At 53.4% G+C, this 19850-nt stretch overlaps 1 protein-coding gene across 1 annotated transcript; it reads left to right on the top strand.

Annotated features, from left to right (window-relative positions):
- Window positions 1–1432: 1432 nt before the first annotated feature.
- ARPC1B (actin related protein 2/3 complex subunit 1B) lies at window positions 1433–19348 on the top strand. The gene is made up of 10 exons (XM_032782962.2): window positions 1433–1544; window positions 9741–9814; window positions 12181–12285; window positions 13808–14030; window positions 14138–14245; window positions 15233–15439; window positions 16238–16313; window positions 16401–16597; window positions 17129–17219; window positions 18978–19348. The coding sequence occupies exons 2-10, from the start codon at window positions 9751–9753 to the stop codon at window positions 19014–19016; spliced, it is 1110 nt and encodes a 369-aa protein (XP_032638853.1). The 5' UTR covers window positions 1433–1544; window positions 9741–9750; the 3' UTR covers window positions 19017–19348.
- The last annotated feature ends 502 nt before the right edge of the window (window positions 19349–19850 follow it).

The raw sequence follows: 19850 nt of genomic DNA, 5'->3' as shown, positions 1-19850 counted from the left end.
CCGCCCTCCCCTGTCCTGCCTTCACGCCTCCCGAGCCTCCTGCATGTGAGGAAGTGTAGGAGGCACTGATAGTAAGGCTGCCAGTGGGTGGGAGGCCAGGGGAGCTGATGGGGGGCTGCTGATGTATTACTGTGGCTCTTTGGCAACGTCCATTGGTAAATTCTGGCTCCTTCTCAGGCTCAAGTTGGCCACCCCTGACCTAAAGACTCCTGCAGGCTTGTAGGGATGCTCTGAGAACAACCCTCCTTGCATGCTGCAGAAATCCGGACTATCCAGTTCAGCAGGAAGTCTGCAGAGTGGGCCAGGAATATGTGAAAGGTAAAGCTGTCAAAGCCTTTTTGGATCTGACATTTGTGCAGCCATTTCAGGTACTTCTCCTCCCCCACTCCCCAGCAATGCCCATGCATATTAATGCTTAGCACAGAGGTCGGCAACCTTTCAGAAGTGCTGTGCCGAGTCTTCATTTAGTCACCCTAATTTAAGGTTTCACAGGCCAGTCATACATGTTAACGTTTTTAGAAGGTCTCCTTCTAGCAGTCCATAATATATAACTAAACTATTGTTGTCTGCAAAGTAAATAAAGTTTTTAAAAAGTTTAAGAAGCTTCACTAGCACAACTGGGCCCACCATAAAACCAGCATCACCCTGCCATGCTGGGAAGCTGTTAGGGACGTTTTGATCCTTCCTTTCTCTCTCCAGCCTGCCAGCCGTGGAAAGCCATAGCATCAAACTCCACTGGGATACCCTGGACTGGCACGCCACAACAGAGAGAGCAGTACCTATTTTGCTTAGAAGAAACAGAGGGTGGCTATTCTCTGTTGTGAATGAGGATGCTTTGGGTCTTACCCTGCACACGCTTCTGTGAATAACTGCCCTTGTGAGCAGCCCTGCTTATCTCAAGTGTAAATGCTGTTACTCCCAGGCATCAAGGAGTCCAGGATTGGCCCTCCAGGGCCACCAGCTTGTCCCTTCCAGCTATGAAACTGTCAAACGGGGGAGCAGAGCAGGAACTTTTCCTGTTGCATCCACCTGTTTCTGCCCCTTTCCTTTGGTCTTTCACAGCCCAGTCTCCTCTTGAGCCCAGGCACCTCGAATCTGCCAGGTTTCTGGGCCAGATGTGAACGCAATCGATTGCTGAGCACAGCAACGATCCCCTGAGCTTCAAGGGCATCTGCCAAGCTGTAGCGAGGGAAGCTTTTTCCAGGCTCCTGCACTTCCACGTGTCGGCCCCAGAGCCTTGCACACAGGCCTGGAGAACTGAGCCAGAGCTCGTGCAGACAACCCAAGCCTGCTGTGGCTGCTGCTTCAGCTGGAGGCAGCCTGTGCAGCTTTCTGCAGTCCCCACACGCCCACGCAAGGAAGTGGTTACATTTCTCAGAGAGGAAAAGGGAAGTCAGGCTACTTCAGAGCGAGAACTCAACTTCTGCCTTTCATTCGGGGCTGGTTCAGCTGCAGTTCGTGTTGACTGTCCAGAGTCCATGAACTAGCGAACCCGCTTTGGAGAGAGAGATTTTCACCCTGCTTTCCTCATCTTCTCTTTGAAGGTAAGTTGTCAGGAGTTTCTTCTCTTTTACCACAGGGGAATGGGAGGCTCGTCCTCATCTCCTAGCGGAGTTGCTGTTTAACCCTGGAGCACGCCACCAAAAGAAAAATCTTTGTTCCTTTTGCTTGAGCAGAACAGCTCTGGAGCTACAAGAACGGCGCTGGGGTTGGAATGAACTTCCCCTTTGAATCAATAGGTCCTCAGAACTGTTGGTTGCCCCCCACCCCAACACACTTTTTAAATGTTTCTTTTCCATTGTAGCATTTTTCCCCTAGGAGGCCTGAAAGCGCCACTGATTTGGAACAGATCCCTGAGCAGGGATACCACAGAAATTAATGAAAACGGTGTGCTGGACCACAGACCCGTTAGTCCTGCTGCTGTTCCCCAGATCCCTCCCCAGGGATCCCCTCCGTGTGCACGCTGGGTCTGACTCTCCCCTTGCTTACACTGCTCCATTTGGCAGAGTTACTTCTGAGTTACACCAGTGGGAGTGAGAGGAGAATCAGGGCCTCGGCTTCATGTTTGCATGTTCCCCTCTAATCCTGACACGGATACTCGATGCAAAGGTGTCTCTTGGCACATCTGCTGGAACCGGCTAGGGGTGCTCTCTTTTCAGCCAACAGGAGAGAGCCCGCGCGGATTTCTGTGTAACAGAGTGGGCAGGCGAAGATGGAAGTGTCGTAGGATCTCAGCACTGGGTGCTGATCTGCTGGATGCTCTGCTCTTTGATTAAAAACATCAGGCTTTGCTCTTGGAGCAGAGACCTAGCAGCAGCAGGCAGGCAGAGAGCTTCTCCCAGTCTATAATCTGCTGTGTCTGTCATAGAGGAACTGCCTTGACTGTGGTGATGTCTGATAGCCTGGGATGGGGGGAGGGGGCCTTCAGTTAAATCAGTTCATTTGGAAGATGGAAGAGAAAACCCTGGCGGGCGGAGCCATTGTCACCCTCAGCAGTGAGCTCCTGCTGGCTCCCTCTCCCGAGGTGGGGTTCCGGGCACTCTGTTGCAGCGAAAGTGCCTTGCCTGACTCCCAGGGGAAATCAGTGGGTCACAGGCTTCTGAGTCACAGAGCTGCTTTGGATCGTGTCACCCCACTGGGGTTGGCTGGAGAGGAGGGGAGGAAAGGAAAGCAGGTGGATGGAGTGGATGGGTAAAAGCAGGGCCCGGGCCGGGAGTGGGGTGCACAACTCTGCCTCCCCCTCCCTGCAGCTGTTGCTGGAGATTGACCATTGAGGCTCGAGGGCACTGTCAGTAATATGGGGCTGGGATGGTGGCCTGACTGTAAAAAGCTTTGGGACAGACTCAGTCCTATCCCTGGCCTGGCTCTCCCTCCCTCCCAGGCTGAAGCAGGGCAGTGGAGATGCAAACTTAATCGCTCTGCAGAGCAGGGTGCCCGATGTCCCGATTGCCTAGGGACAGTCCTGATATTTGGGGCTTTGTCTGATGCAAGCGCCTATTACCCTCGCCTCCTGTCCTGATTTTTCACAGTTGCTATCTGGTCACCTTAGTGCAGAGCATCTCAGCTCCCCTAGTACCACCACCTCCTGAAAAGGGCTGGAGGAGCCTGGCAGGACTCCTAAGGGAACATTGATTCTGAGTCCCCTCCCCATATTAACTGCTTGACTGTCCAGCGGGGCAGGGGTTAACACGGACAACCCGCCTGGCTCAGGGCGAGGGCGGGGAGGAGGACTATATTAAGCAAAGCTGCATGTGCTAAATTCAATTTCCTGCTGAGCCTTTTCACTAGGGGAGGCAGTGACAGCCGAGAAGCTGATCCAGCATTTTGCCTGTTTCTGACCCAATTAAATGCTCCCCAGAAAATTTGCAATCAAGGCCCTTCCTACTGAGCAACTTCCTTAGCTGGGGTGGGAGAGGGAGGAGAGAAATTGCCCAGCTCAGGATCCAATATTCAGTTACTTCCCCCAGCCTGTCCCTTCATTGGTGAGGCCTTGAGCCTGGGCAGAAAAGGAGTGAAACCTGAGGAAGTTACCTAATTCTAAGCCGTCTCAGCGCTGGGGATCAACTTATCTGTCTCAGGCAGGCAACAATCCTCAAACTGAACTTTTTACCCATGAAAGCTTATTCCCAAATAAATCTATTAGTCTTTAAGATGCCACCAGACTTCTCATTGTTTTTGTGGCTACAAACACGGCTACCCTCTGAAACTTACCTTTGTTTTACCTGAGAGAGCAGGTATCTGATTGTTTCAAGGCAGGAGGTGCTGTGGAGCCAGCAGATTCAGGAGGTGAATGGGACCGGCTGTTGGAGTGGATGTAAGCATAGAATGAAAGGTGACAAGCAAAGGGGGGAATTTTTCTGGACCCTTTTTTGGTTCTATAGTGTGCATAAAAGTGACCAGAAAGTTTGTTTTATTAACCTATGTCCTGCTTTGTCCTTGCATTACAACTTCAGCTCTTTTCTAGTCTGCCGGAATAGGAATAGTGGATCTGTGAAATCAGATGCCAAGCAAGTGAAACTTAACCTAGGAGGGGAAGTGATTGTTGCTCAGATGGCTTAAAACACTTGGGTGCAGGCAGCTGCAGCAAAGCATCTCCATTTTTAACCATTCAGCACCCAGCGCCTTCGATGGAGGATGAGGAAGACAGCCAACGAGTCCCCCTGCAAAAGCGGGAAGGCAGAACTTGATATTCCCAAGGCAAAATTAAGCAAAACTTCCCCCCTCCTGATATTATTTTAAATCTTTCAGGCTATCTTGATGCGTCAAAAAGAAGGCAATGGCGACACAACTCCCCTTTTCTCCTTTGCAGGTCGCTGTTGAAAAGGACAGAGACGCAGTAAATGCACCCTTCCCCCAAACCCATCGCTCTCCTAAAGCAACTTCCGCTGCTCAGTTCTGGTTAGCGACTTCACATGGTTTCTGCTCCAGGCTTTCCCTCATATTAGCAGCCAGGACCAGCTCCTCCAAAAGGCCCTGCTTTCAATGGGGGTTAGGCACCTAAATAGCTTTGAGCAGCTGGGCCCAGACTACTATTTGCAGCCAGTTTTATTCAGACAGGCCTCCTGGGGCACCCAGTGCAGCAGCCTGCTTGCTTCCTGTGCATCTCACGCCAGCAGTGTAAATGGGATATGCTGTAGCAGGTTTCAGGACAGCGGCAGCACTGCGCGGTGATCACTGAAATATACGGTCTGGTTCATTGGGGCAAATGAATCCCCAGTGTAACCTCATTGACACTTTGATGTGATTATAGCATAGTCCTTTGATCCTCATAACACTTCCCAGGGTTGCCACTGGTCACATTTCTCCCTTGCAGATGATGCATACAATCCCGCAATAATACAGAACCTTTGCATTTTTAATACAATGGCCTCCAAAGCTACTTAAGCTTAATTTGATAAGGTTTGTGAAGGAGCGTGCGGGAAATTGTCAGATCTGTCACAGACTGCATTATGCACTTAGATTTTATGACGGGTTTTACAGCTGTGTGCGCATCATCCAGCCTGCAGCACTGCTTGCAACGGGGTTAGTAGGCTCCTTGGTTTGATCTGCTGTGGTAAATCCTACGTCCTCCACCATCACCATTCTCATGAGGAATCCTTGGAGGGCGGGGCTGGATGTTACAGCTGTTTGAGGCATGGGGAGTTGGCACTTATGTGTTGTGGATCTGAGCTTTGCTGGGACTCAAACCACTAGGCATTGGTTTTGGTAATTCCTGAGTGTGGGGCCCTGTTTCTCTTGCTCTTCACAGGCCTAGATGGCTGGAACCTGTTATTAGAGACTTTGCTTTTTTGCCTCCAATAATAACAAGCGGCAAACACTGCAATTAACATCCTGGCTGTCCCGCCCAAGGGCGGTGCAGAGAACCGTGGCAATTTCTGAGTGCTCCTCATGAATTGGCTTCTAGGTTCAGTGCAGCCCAGCTCAGCAAAGCAGGGTCTGTTCCTCATCTGATGGTTCCAGTATCTTCCATAGAGTTGGCTGAGGCCTGTTTAAAAGTCAAGGGTGGGTTGATTAAACACAGGGCCGCCCAGAGGATTCAGGGGGCCTGAGGCAAAGCAATTTCGGGGGCCCTTTCCAAAAAAAAAAGAGTTGCAATATTATAGAATACTATATTCTCATGGGGGCCCCTGTGGGGTCTGGGGCAAATTGCCCCACTTGCCCCCGCCCTGGGCGGCCCTGATTAAACAACTGTAAAAATAACCCCTCCCACTCCAAAGCTGAGTATTTCAAGCAGCACCACAATGGTTCTTTCATGATGAATTCTGTACCCTGGCAAAAACCAGCGATGAGCTAAGCTAGTGGAAGATATTAGTCATGATCTACACTGAGGTTGAACAGTCAGGCAGCTTGTGCTTAATAGAAATGTAGACTGATTGCTGTGGAGAGGTGAAGAGAAAGGAACGTTTTAACCATAAGAGTTGAGACGTTTCTAAAGAGGAAGGAACTCACAGAGGAACCAAAGTGAGGAAACTAAGATGAAGCAACCAAGCAGGCTGAGAGACTGCACACTGTTACACACTGTCGGCAAGACAGTTTCCAGAAGAAGGGGATGACTTCTCGTTTAAAAGATTCTCTGACTTGGGAGCAACTTGCTAAAACATTCATGGTTGATGTTGCTAAGAGAATTTTGATCTTGGTTGATTTCGGTACGGAAGCATCTTAAGGTACATGTGTGCATGGCCCCATAGCCTTTGCCACAGCCTCTGCTTTGTTTGGGATGTTCAATGGAACAGCTGAGCGTTAGCCAGATTAAAACCGGTGTCATCAGTAGTGACTAAATTGGAAGCTGGACTAAAACATGCAGCGTAGTGAATGCAGACGGAACGAGGCAATGTGTTACTGGGGATTGGATGGATGCTTAAAGTGGGCAACGCCAACGATTAGACCGAGCTCGAGCAGGCACATCTACAAGAGCTACCAGCACTGACTCAGCTGACTGCATCTCAGAGAGGCACCTCCCAGCAGCCAGACAATGGTTCCTTCTTTTGCAACATCCTGTAGTGACCCCAGCTGGAGGCAGGAAGCCAAGGGAGATTTGTACTGAGTCTGAAGCTTTCCCCCCATCCTCCTTCTATAAATAAAGGGAGGACTAGCCTCTGTAGGGCAGTCAACCTAGTACTGAATTCACCCCCTCCATGGAGGCTTAGTGGGGACATGGCATTCAATAGGTGGCTGTGTCCAACTGCCTGTGGCTTTGAGGGGGAAAGTCAGGAAGGAACCTGAGCCATGGGAAAGAGAAGATTCCCAGCCACAGTCAGTTTCCTCAGCAAGGAGGTGACTAAGTGTGTGGAAACACTGAGGACTTCCAGATGGAGCAGGCTTTCCCAGTGCACTTAATTCCCAGGCCCACTGCTGTTCATTCAGGCTCTGCTGTGTTCTGCTGCGCAGCAGGGGCATCTGAGGAATGTGACAGGCATGTGAAGGAGGGGTCTGGCAGAGGACGGGAGGGGTTAGCACACCAGCTGCTCTGTGCTCCAGCTGATGGAGGTTAGTGGCTCTCTGGGATCACACCAAAGGTCCTGGCCAGGAAGAAGGAAGGCTGGAAGGCAGGCAGCAGTTCCTCTCTGACCCTATGAACTTGAAGAATTTTGCACTTCATTCATCTGCAAGGAGCCCCAGTTCTGGGCTTGGTTCACCAGATAGGTCACGTCTCCTCCCTCTCCTTCATTAAGGGGCCAGTCAGGACCGTCCATGTGAAGTGGACTGAATGGCCTTGCTGAAATGATCTGCTGATGGATAGTTATGTGCCAGTCACCTGGGATAAGAGGCCATGTTACAGAATGATTTCCTGCACCCCCGCACCAGTACAGCAGACTTTCCCATAAACCATGTGTAGCAATAAGCCAAGAACATATGTGTCCATTGGGATGGAGCACTTCCAAGTGGTTTTGGTCCTGGCCTTTCTGCAAAATTCTTATCTCCTCTGCCCCAAATGCCGAGAGCTTCCCTGATGTGTATAGACATTGCAGAAACCCGAAATCCTGCCTAATGCGTCCATTTGTCTGTCACCGCATCCTCCCCCCGCTTTCTATCTCCTTCCACTTGTTGCAGCTTGACTTTATCCACCCTGCACCGTGAGCTGTGGGGCAGGGCCTGTCCTAGTACGTGTCTACACAGCAATGAGCAATGAATGGACTGCCCTGACTGACGTCCGTAGGGGCTGCTGCAGTGCAAAGAAGTAATAACGATATAGCTGATTTCGATGAGAGCATCAGACTAGCCACAAGAACAGATTGATATCGCAAGTGACTTTGTGTTCAGCCTGCGCCAATCCCCTCCTGTAAAACCCCGGCACGTGCTGTGTGCTGAGTCTGTTCGCTTCAGGAGCAGGAACCAGCGCCAAGAAGGTTCATGAGCGATTAGAAAGTCCCTTAACGTTCTGAGGCAGCTTCCTGTTTTTTTAAGGTTATCGGAACCTTCTTGTTTCCTTTCAATGCCCTGACTGTGACAGGTTGCTGCCAAAGGGCCATTCCAGGGAGACTTGAACTGGGGGGAGGCCTTTCTGTGTCCTTCCAGCAATAAGGCTCGACTGGATGGTAATATCATTGCCAGAGGGCCGGGTCCATCCTGTGGGATGGACCATGAGGCCCTAGCCTACTCTCTTCTCATTTTGCACCACAAATCTCCCTCCACCAAAGGCATAAGGGGAATAATTTACCAGACTAAATTAGTAACGCATTCCAGTGCTGACTTGTGAGAATCAGACAGCCTTAAGAAATGCTTGGGGCTACTGACCGGAAAGGGCTGGCCACAGAGATAGGAGTGTGTGACTTACTGGCTTTTCATCAGCTGGAGACAGGGCCGGCTCCAGGCACCAGCACGCCAAGCGCGTGCTTGGGGCGGCATGCCGCAGGGGGCACTCTTTCGGTTGCCGGGAGGGCAGCAGGCGGCTCCGGTGGACCTCCCGCAGACGTGCCCGCGGAGGGTCCGCTGGTCCCGCGGCTCTGGTGGACCTCCCGCAGGCGGTCCCTGCGGAGGGTCCGCTGGTCCCGCGGCTCTGGTGGAGCATCCGCAGGCACGCCTGCAGGAGGTCCACCGGAGCTGTGGGACTGGTGAGCGGCAGAGCGCCCCCCGTGGCGTGCCGCCATGCTTGGGGCAGTGAAATGGCTAGAGCCGGCCCTGGCTGGAGATCTGGCTTCAAATCCAGCCTTAGGTTACCAATTAATTGATGGGTCCTCATCCTAATTCCTAGTGCCCCATACAGCTACATAGGTCATGATTAGCTGAACTGGTCTGAAATCAAATCTGAAATTCAACAGTGATAAGTGCAAAGTACTACAGTTAGGAAGGAAAAATAAAATGCACAAATATAAAGTGGGGAATAACTGGCTAGGCAGGAGTACTACCGAAAAGGAGCTGGGAGTGATAGTGGATCACAAGTTGAATATGAACATACAGTGGCAAAAAAGGCTAATGTCATTCTGGGGTATAGTAACAGGAGGGTTGTAGGTAAGACACAGGAGTTAATTGTCTACTCAGCCCTGGTGAGGCCTCAGCTGGAGCACTGTGTCCAATTGTGGGCACCATGCTTTCGGAAAGATGTGAACAAACTGGAGTGAGTCAAGAGGAGAGCAACACGAATGATAAAAGGTTTAGGGAACCTGCCCTATGAAGAAATCTTTAAAATGATATGTTTAGTCTTGAGAAAAGAAGACTAAAGGGCAACCTAGTAATAGGCTTCAAATATGTTCTGGCCTGTTATAAAGACGACTGTCATTGATTGTTCTTCATCTCCCCTGAAGGTAGGGCAAGAAGTAATCACTTTAATCTTCAGCAAGAGAGATTTAGCTGAGATATTAGGGAAACGTGTCTGTTGGATAATTACGCTCTGGAATAGAGTTCCAAGGGAGGTTGTGGGATCTCTATCATTGGAGGTTTTTAAGAACAGGTTGGTCTAACACTGGTCTAGGTGGACTTGGCCTACCTCAGTAGAGTGGGATGGACTAGATGACCTCGCAGGGTCTCTTCTAGCCCTACATTTTTATGATTCTATGAAAGCCCATCAAAGTCAATGGAGTTATGCAGATTTACACCAGCTGAGGAGCTGGCCTTCGGTTTCAGTTGTCATTGAACACCAAATGTGAGAATCACCGTGAATCTGCCGAGTCAGGCAACGATTGGGTGACCAATGAACAGATTCCAGTTTACCGCCCTTTGGTGGCTGTTTCCTTTAGATGTGGCTGACAAGGGCCATCTTTTAACCTGGCTATTACATCTCTGCTTTTTCACTTCCGTTCCAGCTGAAAAGCCATGGCCTACCACAGCTTCCTGCTTGAACCCATCAGCTGCCACGCCTGGAATAAGGACAGAACCCGTAAGTATACAGATCCCTTCTCTTCCATGCGCACCAGCACCATGGAGTGAAAACAGGTTATGCTGATATAACTGAGTTAGCAGAACTGGCTCATGGTATGCATGGAACACACTGCACTGGTAAAGGTCCCATTTCCCAGGACCCAGCCTCAGAGCACAGAGAGTGCCGAGCTGACCGCACCGGCTTCCCTTCAGGGCTGCCTCACAAGACTGCTTCCCATGTTCTCCCCAGCTGTCAGCTCTCCCCAGATGTGCAGGCTGTGGAGACCCCTCACATCTGGCTTTGCCAAGTGCAATGACTTACCGGGCTGGGCCTATGATCTAGTCATGCTGTTCGTCAGAAAGAAGAGACACAATGTTCGTCCAGGTTCTGAGTGCCTCAAACTTGGCAGAGGGGTTTTCAAATCCGGGACCCTAACAGAGAGGAGGCCATTTGCAAGGTCCAGGTCCCAGTTCCGAACCCCCAGCAAGCCTGGGGGTCGGGGCGGGAGGGGGCAGAACCCGGAGTTCGTACAGAGGGATAACGCCCAGGAGCAAGTGGGTAACACATCTGGGGAGGCGTTCCAGCGGGCTCCCCCTCCTCGCCTTCCCCATGTCTTCCTACCAGGAGATTGAGGTTGTGTAGGAGGAGGCTCAGCCCAACGCAGCAGGCTCAGAGAGACAATCTTGCAGCCCCGTTTACTAGGCGCCAGGCGCACCCTGTGTGCCGTGCTCTGGGAGGCCCAGCCCCCATGGTGCAGCAGTGGGCAGAATGTAGGTTGAAGGGAACAACCTGTTACTGTTAGTAACACAGATAAATACATTTCAAGACAATCTGAGCTGCCTTTGTGGCCTGCCGGCAGAGCCCCTGGGCAATTCATGGTGAGTGACGCTGTCTCCTCCCAAGTCGTGCTGCCATGGCGCCCTGGGGTGAAGGGTATAAAAGGGCTGCAGTGAGCATGGAGTGGCTCACCAGAACAAAAAGCACTTTCCTTCAGGGGCGGGGGGAAATGGACCAAGTGGCTGGCTGTAGGCAGGATGGGGCAGGCACAGGCAGAGTGCCTGCCAGGGGGCCACCCCTTGACAGCTGGCATTCCATAGGGAACCTCCCAGCAGAATGACTCACCTGAGGTGGGTGGAGCCTCTTCTGGTGGTGGGTGGAGCCTCTTCTGGTGGTGGGCAGGGCCTTCCTCCCACTTGCCAGTTTAACTCGGAGTTGAAAATCAACACCGGGGGCTGCACAGTGGTGGCAGAGTGTGGCATGGATGGGCTGGGTCAGGGGAGCTCGGCTGGGACAAGTCACATTCCGCTGCTCCCCTCCAGCACTGTCCCGCCTAGCTTCACCCAGCTGCCTCTTCCCCTTGTGCTACTGCCCTCACATAGTTGAGGCCTGAGCAACGGAAGGCACAAGATCTAAGCTATGCTTGAATCAAGGCCTCAGGCTGCACCTTCCCGCGTAGAGGCCCCTGCCTGCCACATGCTAGTGCCAGTTTCACCAGCACACAGGCGCTGACTTTCCCACTCTGCCCCAGGCCCCGCCCCCACCTCGCCTCTTCCTGTCCCTCTCCCCCACAACCTGAGTGCACTCTGCCCTCGTCCCTCCCCCACCCCTCCTGCACGCTGTGGAGGGCAGGAGGAGCTGGGAGGAAGGGGGAGGCCTTGATGGGCAGGGCCTGCCAGGGGGTGGGAGGCACTGAGGGGCAGGGGAAGAGCAGATAGAAGAGCTGCCAATGGGTGCTGAGCACCCACCATTTTTTTCTCATGGCTGTGCCAGGGCTGGAGAACTCTTGGAGTCGGCATCAGCGCACCAGCATGTGTGAAGTTTCTCTCCTAGCAACTCTCTTTGCCTCTGTGCACAGGGACCATCCATCCCTCCAGCCCCTCATTGCAAGGCAAGAGGGATGTTGCTTTTAGTAGCTTTCCCACAACAGCGAACTACATGTCTGGTGCCTGTGCACTACAAGCTGGGCTCTGGCTCCAGACTCAGGGCCACAGAGCAGGCAGCACCGGGGCAGGTACCAGCAGGGAAAAGTTGAAAGAGGAAGAGCTGGGGGTTGCTCAGAGTGAGCCCCTTTGAAGTGTACAGCTGCTCCATTGGCTCTGGTATTTGGCCGCTGGCTGCAGCTGGCAGCTGTTGCTGCCTTAGACAGCCCCCCACTCCTCGCCCCCCATCACTAGTCAGGGTAGAGGCTTTCCTGCCTGACCCTTGTGGGCCATAAGTGAACACCCTGAAGCTTGAGACTGGCCTGTCTCACCATGAGCTTAGCCTGACTAGCCACATGCTCTATTCATGAGCATCAGCTGATCTTGCTCTTCACTGGAACTCAGCTGTGGCACTTAACCCGGCCCGCGATGACGGGTCACATAACCGCTGTTATTGTTCCCCAGAGCTTGCCATCTGCCCCAACAACCACGAGGTCCACATCTACAAGAAAGCTGGGGAAAAGTGGAACAAGGTCCATGAGCTGAAGGAGCACAACGGGCAGGTGACAGGTGAGCCAATGCGTCATTGGGCCAAGGGTCCCTCTCTCTTCTCAGAGCAGCCAGGAAACACAGCCGCATGCGAGAGACAGGGCTGGAGGAGACAGATCCCCGGCTAATGGGAGGGCTCCCTGCTTGGTAACGCACTCAGAAGGATGTGCTTGTGTCTGCAGCGAGGGGACGGGTGCCCTTGAGATCTTGTCTCAGTTGCAGCCAGAACCCTTCAGGCTGCACTTGGTCATCTTGGTAACTAAGCAGGGTTGGGCTGGATCAGCCCGTAGATGGGAGCCATCCATGGACCACAGTATTGCTGCAGGAGATGGTGGTGGTGTATGAGTCAGTAGGTGGTGCTTTTCCCCTTGTCAGTACTGAGCCCAGAGTCCTAGCGTGGTGGTAGGGGGGCGCTGTGCTGTCTTTCAGAGGAGATGTGCAAAGGAGATCCTGACCCAGAGGCATCAAAATCCCAGGGCACGTTCCATAACAGGTCTTGTACTGGCTGAATTCCCCATTGGTCTCATTCTTCACTCCCTGTACTAAACTGTTGTGTTGCTGTATGCTGTCAAACCGCTGCCATATTCCACCCAGACCTGGCTGCATTTCAGGGGTGAATGAAGGAATTTATGTAAATTGTTAAGCAGTGAGGGATTTTGTGAAAGGAAGAGTGGAAATCGAAGCTTTTGCTGTTAGCCAGCTGAGGGGAGAAGCCGCTGAAAGGGCCTCCCCGAGGTATAAATTGAGATGGGAGTTGCAGCTAACAGGAGAGATGGCTTTAAGCCATCATTAAAGCTGATCTGGGGCAAGGACTGTCTAGTGGCAGCACATTGGTGTTCAGGGCCTCACCACCCTGTCAGTGCAAGGACTGGCAGAGACAGAGACTTGGAGTGGCATCAACAGTCTCCAACTGGAACAGCATCCAGCCCTGTCTCGCCCCTGGTAGGCCTTCTAGAGGAGGGGGTGTGTGGGGGGGATTGATCCTCCTTCCTCAAAATCAATAGGCTTGCAGCTTCCCGCTCCCAAAGATCTGTGCTTGGAAAGGCTGCCTGTGCCTGGCTGGCTCATTCTAGGAGGCTGTGGCTGTGTAGCAGGAACCCCAGATCAGCGTGGCAGCCTGGGGAACTGAACGTGAAATGGCACTAGTGAAAGGCGGGCGGGGAAGGGAGAGTTTTGGAAGTGGAGGCTGGCAGCAGAGGGGGAAGGAAAGGGCAGGGGTGCCCCCTGCTGGCCATTTTGTTGGTTTCGTCTCACCAGCTTTCCAGGGGGCAGTAAACAGATGCCAGTGATGGGCCTGACCCAAAGCCCTGGCACCAAACACCCCGACTGCTGAGGCCCCTTAAGCCCAGCTGTGAATGTGGGGACTGGGCAGGGGCTCGAAGAGCCAGGGAGAAAGTTGTTTGGGAGCTTAGACTCATAGATCTTCAGGCCAGAAGGAACCATTGTCATCTAGGCTGCCCTCCAGCAAAGCACAGCCAGGGACCCTCCCCCAGCATTCCCCGCCCCAGCCCACGCCCTACGCCCACGGCTCTCTGTGTTTCAGGCATTGACTGGGCCCCCGAGAGCAACCGCATTGTGACCTGCGGGACCGATCGGAACGCCTACGTGTGGACCCTAAAGGGCAATGTCTGGAAACCCACCCTGGTTATCCTGAGGATCAACCGCGCCGCCCGCTGTGTGAAGTGGTCTCCCAAGGAGAACAAGTTTGCTGTGGGCAGCGGCTCCAGGGTCATCTCCATCTGCTATTTCGAGCAGGAGAACGACTGGTGAGTCCTGGCCCTTTGGCGCTGCAAGGGAACATGCTCCCAAGGGGTAGGGCGCCTCGGCCCTGCTGCTCTCAGGCACTCTGCTACCTGCTTGTCTTGTGCCCTAGGTGGGTTTGCAAGCACATCAAGAAGCCCATTCGCTCGACCGTCCTCAGCCTGGACTGGCATCCCAATAATGTCCTGCTGGCCGCTGGCGCCTGTGACTTCAAATGCAGGTGAATTAAGAGTCCTTGAGACAACACTGAGTCCCGGGGATGGCAAGGAACAGGGGGTTCTGGAAAGGAGCAGGAAGGCTGCTCTCTGGTGGGGAGCCCTCGCCCTGTCTGGATGGACATGCTCTTTGGCACGCCAGGGTTAGAAATGGGGCCCTGTTGGGGTTTGGGCTTGCACAGAACTGCCTCTCCCTTTGCCGTGCCCCATCACTGTCCTCAGGGAAAGCTGAGGTCACCCTCCTCCCCTGTTTGTTTCTGACTAGAAGTGGGCCCTAGATCAGAGCACCCCAAGCTTTGGGGAAGCCCTGACCCTCGACTAGATCCCAGCTGTGCAGCTCAGGCCCATCACTGGCTCTTCAGAACCAGAAACGTCCGCTGGGCAAACTGCAAAGCCTCTCGTGTGAGAGTCACAAGGGACGATCCTGGGACTAAAATAAAGATCCAGGCAGCAGCAGAGGTCGGGTTTGCCAGATCTAGGCAGGACTGGGCCGTCCACGGTTCGGAGTGTCATTTGGGACCCGGGGGCGTGAGGGGAGTCTCCAGGTGGCAGCACTGCCTCCCTGGCTGATGATATCGTGGAGTGACTGCCTGCCTTAAGCATCCAGCAGGGAGCTTCCGATTTGTTGTTTCCCACCCTGGGGGTGTCTCATTAGTGATGTGACCCTGCCCAGCTCCCTGGCAAAAGCTCCATCATCTGTGGCCCTTCATAACACAGCTGGACCTTGATCAGGAATGAGTGAGGCCTGTCAGGGCGGGAGGGTGCGAGAAGAGTAACTCCCTCGTCTGGGTTCTAACAACACTCAGCCCCTCTCTGGAGAGGGCCAAGGGACTCGCTCGAGGTCACACCAGCCAGGATTACAAACCTGGTCGCCTATCCAGCAGCCTGGGCCCTGGCTGAGGAGTCTCAGCTGCTTCTCAGGCGACCAGCACTGTAGCCACCGTTCAGCCAGCACATGCAGCAGCCCAGATCTGTGCTTCCATTCCCCATAGGATTTTCTCAGCCTACATTAAGGAAGTGGAGGAGAGGCCGTCCCCCACACCGTGGGGCTCCAAGATGCCCTTTGGGGAGCTGATGTTTGAGTCGAGCAGCAGCTGCGGCTGGGTCCACAGCATCTGCTTCTCTGAAAGCGGCAACCGCGTGGCGTGGGTCGGCCACGACAGCACCGTCTGCCTCTGGGACGCCAACAAGAAAATGGCGTAAGTGGGACTGTTTTCTTTAACTGAGCAGGATGTGCCAGCTGCAGCCAGGACACCTGCATCTCCAGTGGGGCTGGCTGGATGCACAGTGGGGCAAACCCCAGCCTATGGGAGAAGCTCTGAGCTGCACGGAGAGCCTCACTGTGAAGGGCTGAGCTGGCTGCAGGTAGCCGGGCTGCTGGAGCAGCCGTGGGTTGGGTATTTCAGACCTGAGGCTGAGAGTCTTGCTCAGCGTCATGCGCTGATCAACCCCCCAGGGGTACAGGGGCTCTGCGGTCAGAGGTCTGGGAAGGGCTGAGAGTGCCGGGGCTGACTGCTGAGCCGTCCGCATTTCTAGCCTCTGTTGCTTCTCTGCTGGTGCTGCAGCCACCTCGGGGGGCAAAAAGTGGCAGCAGCTGGCCAGCGCCCAGCAACACTCGAAAATAGCCTAGGGCAGCATGCAAAGACTGAATCCAACACTCTGAATCCAATGTCATCTCCTGCCGCTCTCCCAGCCGCCTACCGACCCAGCCCGATCCTGGCATGCCAGGCTGCCTGGGCGAGGAAGGGGCCACGCGTCACAATCTCCCTGCTAAATGGACCCCGTTCCCTTGCTCACCCCACGGTGCTGGAGACCAGGATGGGCTCGGCCCTAGGAAGAGCCGGCTAACCCTGGCTGCAGTCTGGCTCATTGCTCGCACTCTGGAAATCTGGGGCGCCTGTTGCGTTCCCTGGTGGTTCCAAGGAGGATGCATGTGATGTGAAGCCAGAAAGCTGCTCAGAGGTGCTAATCGCTCTTGGCTTCTTCTCCCTGCTTAGTGTCGCCTCGTTGTCTGTGGAGACTCTGCCGCTCTTAGCTGTCACCTTCATTACCGAGAACAGCCTGGTGGCAGCGGTAAGTCTGCGGCTCGTGCCGGGAAGCTGAGTGGCTGCTCTGGTGCCTGGCAGCTTTGAGCAGGACACACTGTTGATGTTTCCCCAGGGCCACGACTGCTACCCGATGCTCTTCACCTACGACGAGAGCCAGGGTTCGCTGACCTTTGGTGGGAAGCTGGACGTCCCCAAGCAGAGCTCCCAGCGTGGCCTGACCGCTCGCGAGCGCTTCCAGAACCTGGATAAGAAAGCCAGCACCGAGACCAACAACGTCATGCTGGAAACACTGCACAAGAACAGCATCAGGCAAGGGCCGGGTGGGGCACTGGGAGGGACCCTGCTGCACGTTAGTCCTGGAGACAGGGTGGGGGATGGAGCTAAGTCCAGCCAAACCCAAACCCCAGAGCTGTCTCCTCACTTCAAGGAGGTTCAGCTTCCAGTCTGATGTTAGTGTGGGACTGGCTGAGGCGGAGGCTTGCACTGCGGGAGCCCAAAAGGCCAGGAGCATCTGCCTGGCCATTCTGCAGGGACAACCTGCCCCTTCTTGCTGGAGCTCACTTGCTCCATGCAGCCCTGGTAGCTAGGAGAGCCCTGGCTGGTGGCCTTCACAATGGAAGGTGGTGAGTTGGGTTGCGCGAGACAGAAACTTGGGCAAACCTCTCCTGCTGGAGTCAGCCTTCCCGTGTGGCAGCCATGGAAAGGTGGCAGGTGGTAAAATAACCTCCCAGCTTAATAAACTCTGAGTCGAACATGTCAGCTTAGAAAGACTCTGTCAAAGGCTGAGGCCAGGGAAGCCAAATGGCAGCTGACTTTATGATGTCCGTCTGTGCTCTTCAGCCAGATTTCTGTGATTGCTGGTGGCAAAGCCAAGTGTACCCAGTTCTGCACCACAGGAATGGACGGGGGGCTGAGCATCTGGGATATCAAGGTAAACAACCCGAACCGTGACCGGAGAGGTGTTTGCAAGGTTTGGGGCTTCCTTGGGTCACCTCAGATCACAGCCTGAGGACCAGGCCCTGCTTGCAGTTCCAGTAGCGTCAGTGTCATTGCAGCCAGCATGGCCCCACCAGGGCCGGTGGAAGGATGTCTCACACCCTAGGCGAAACTTCCACCTTGCGCCCTGCCCCACCCTCTGAGCCCCCACCCTGAGGCGCCCCCCCGCAGCAGCTCTCCGCCCTGAGGCACCCCTCCCCCGCGGCAGCTCACCCCTGCCCCGCCTCCACCCCGAGCACGCCATCACTGCTTCACTTCTCCCGCCTCCCTGTATTGTAACAAAAGCTTCTATTTCATGTCAAGCTCATGTCCCCAGCATCCCACTGATTTGCAGTTCTGCAGCACCCAAATGCCTGGGAGCTACCGCTCAGCACCGGGCACTGCTCGCAGGCCAGTCCTGGTACAGAGAGCACATACCTTTCCCGAACACTACACTATCCAGCCTCACAAAGCCACCGCGTGGTTCCCCAAGGCCGTGCTGGGAGCTGATGGCACTGAATGCTGTCTGTTTGCTGGTGCAGGCATATCACTACTAATTGGTACTGCCATTCGCTAGCTCCAGGGGGATATATGTCCACAGGAAGCTATTTCCTCACCTTTATACCCCAGAACATGGAGCAGCTTTTCAACCTTTGCTTCTGTTGAAAGCTAGTCAGCATGCCCCAGGGGGTGTTCCACCCCGGTGCTGCACCCATCGCAGCCACTCTCACATGAGCACAAATGATTGAGTCCTTGTGTAATAAACGCTGCTTGGAATGGGATCAGACGTGCATCAGAATGAATGCAGCCTAGCCTATGACTCTCACCTTGTGCAACTCCACCATTCTATCACAGATAGGAACATTCGGCAGAGACCTTCTGTCCATGATTTGACCTACCCAGATAGTCCACCAGGCCGGGGCAGGGGGGAAATATTCCTGGGATGGTATTTTTAAAATTCAGCCTGAACAAAGGGAAATTTGGAACATGACCCCTAGCCCCTCTGATTAGAGGATCCTGCAAAAGAAACAGACACATCCAACTGGCTCTGTCAGACAGTCGACTCGAACAGCCCTTTGGAGCAATGGAGAGCTGTAAACGCTAAGCACCACAGAAGAGCATATCATGATTCATCCTCTTGCTGGGGGGTGGGAGGAAGAGAGGGGAAGAGAAGAGGGTGTTCGGGGAATGCTAAACGCATACTAGTTTGTATTTTTACATGGCTGGACACAAAGTCTATCTATTCCCCCTGCCCCCCAGCATAAAACAAATACCAGCTGTGGGCTACATCCAGTTTTTGCAGTTTCGACATGTCCACACCAAATCACACCCTTAGTAGTAGAAAGATGTTCTATGAAAATGTGGCTTAGTCCCCTTCCCATATGGAATCAGTTATACGGGGACGACTGTGTCTACATTAGCGGGTGGTAACACTAGCTCTAGCAATACCGTTAAAGCAGTTCATCTCGTGTGTAGACGAGGCTTACGAGATGAGGTCACAGAGGGCCCTGCATTAGAGAGATGACTGGTTGAGAGGCAAGGAGTCTGCTGCAGGAAGCAGGCATATTTCCATGGCATGTGCTTGCACTCTGGCCGAGCAAGCAAGCCCCCTAATTTGCAATGGCCAGGCTGCCCATACGGTTTATTCAGTCACTGTGCTCTCATGCGCCCAGAGAAAAGTGCTTGTTAGAAATTTTTGCTGTTTTCCTTATAGAGCCTGGAATCCGCACTGAAGGATCTTAAGATCAAGTGATGGAGCCTGTGGGGAAAGGCCGTTTGCAGCACCACCAGCCTCACTCTCTTATTCCAATTCTGCTTGCTGCTTTTTCTATAAGATGTTGAGTTTAGATCAAGACGACTGATATTTGTAGATACACATCTCCCCTGGCAGCGGTACAGCTGCCTGGGCTCAAAGGCACTTGGGAGACTTGTCAGCTGAAGTAAATTAAGTACAAAGAAATTAAGTAGTTTTTTTAAAAGACTTTTTAAAATTTTTAAACAATGCACCTATGCTGGTCATAAATTGCTTGAAGAAACAGAAAATAAGTGTCTTTCATGTAAATCAAGCGGCTGCTTTCTAATATATATCGATGTCAGTGTCACTTTTCTCCCCAGGGTAGCAGATATCATGGAGGAGTCTCCTAGGGCTGTCTCCGTGTCTGTGTCACACCTCAACCACTTCCTGTTTCAAACAATCGCTGCACTGACACCTGGCACCCTTTATTGCCAGAACAGAAACAGCTTGTGCCTGGGAAAGGCTGGGAGGGGTTCTGCCCATGCCTGTCTCAGCCATGTACAGCCCCACCCAGTCTGCTCGAAGAGAAGCAGGTTTCCCAACCTGTGATGTTGCTGCCCTGGTTTCGTAACTCCACCTGCAAACATGGGACCCAAAGCTTGCGCCTCCAGCGTGCCATCCTCGTGGTTGAGTTCAGCTCAGCTTCCAGACAGGTGGGGGATTTTCAAAGACGCAATAAGCCATGGTGTGTGGCACATTATCTTTCCATTGGATTTTAACCAGTCGTGTCCACTTCTAAATGTCTCCTCACTTATCCAGACTTCCAAGGATCACTTTCTGGCACCCAGCTAG

This window comes from Chelonoidis abingdonii, chromosome 9 (genome assembly GCF_003597395.2).
Source record: "Chelonoidis abingdonii isolate Lonesome George chromosome 9, CheloAbing_2.0, whole genome shotgun sequence".
NCBI lineage: Eukaryota > Metazoa > Chordata > Testudines > Testudinidae > Chelonoidis > Chelonoidis abingdonii.
Note: the sequence above shows the minus strand (reverse complement) of the source record. Positions and strands in the feature narration are given on the sequence as shown.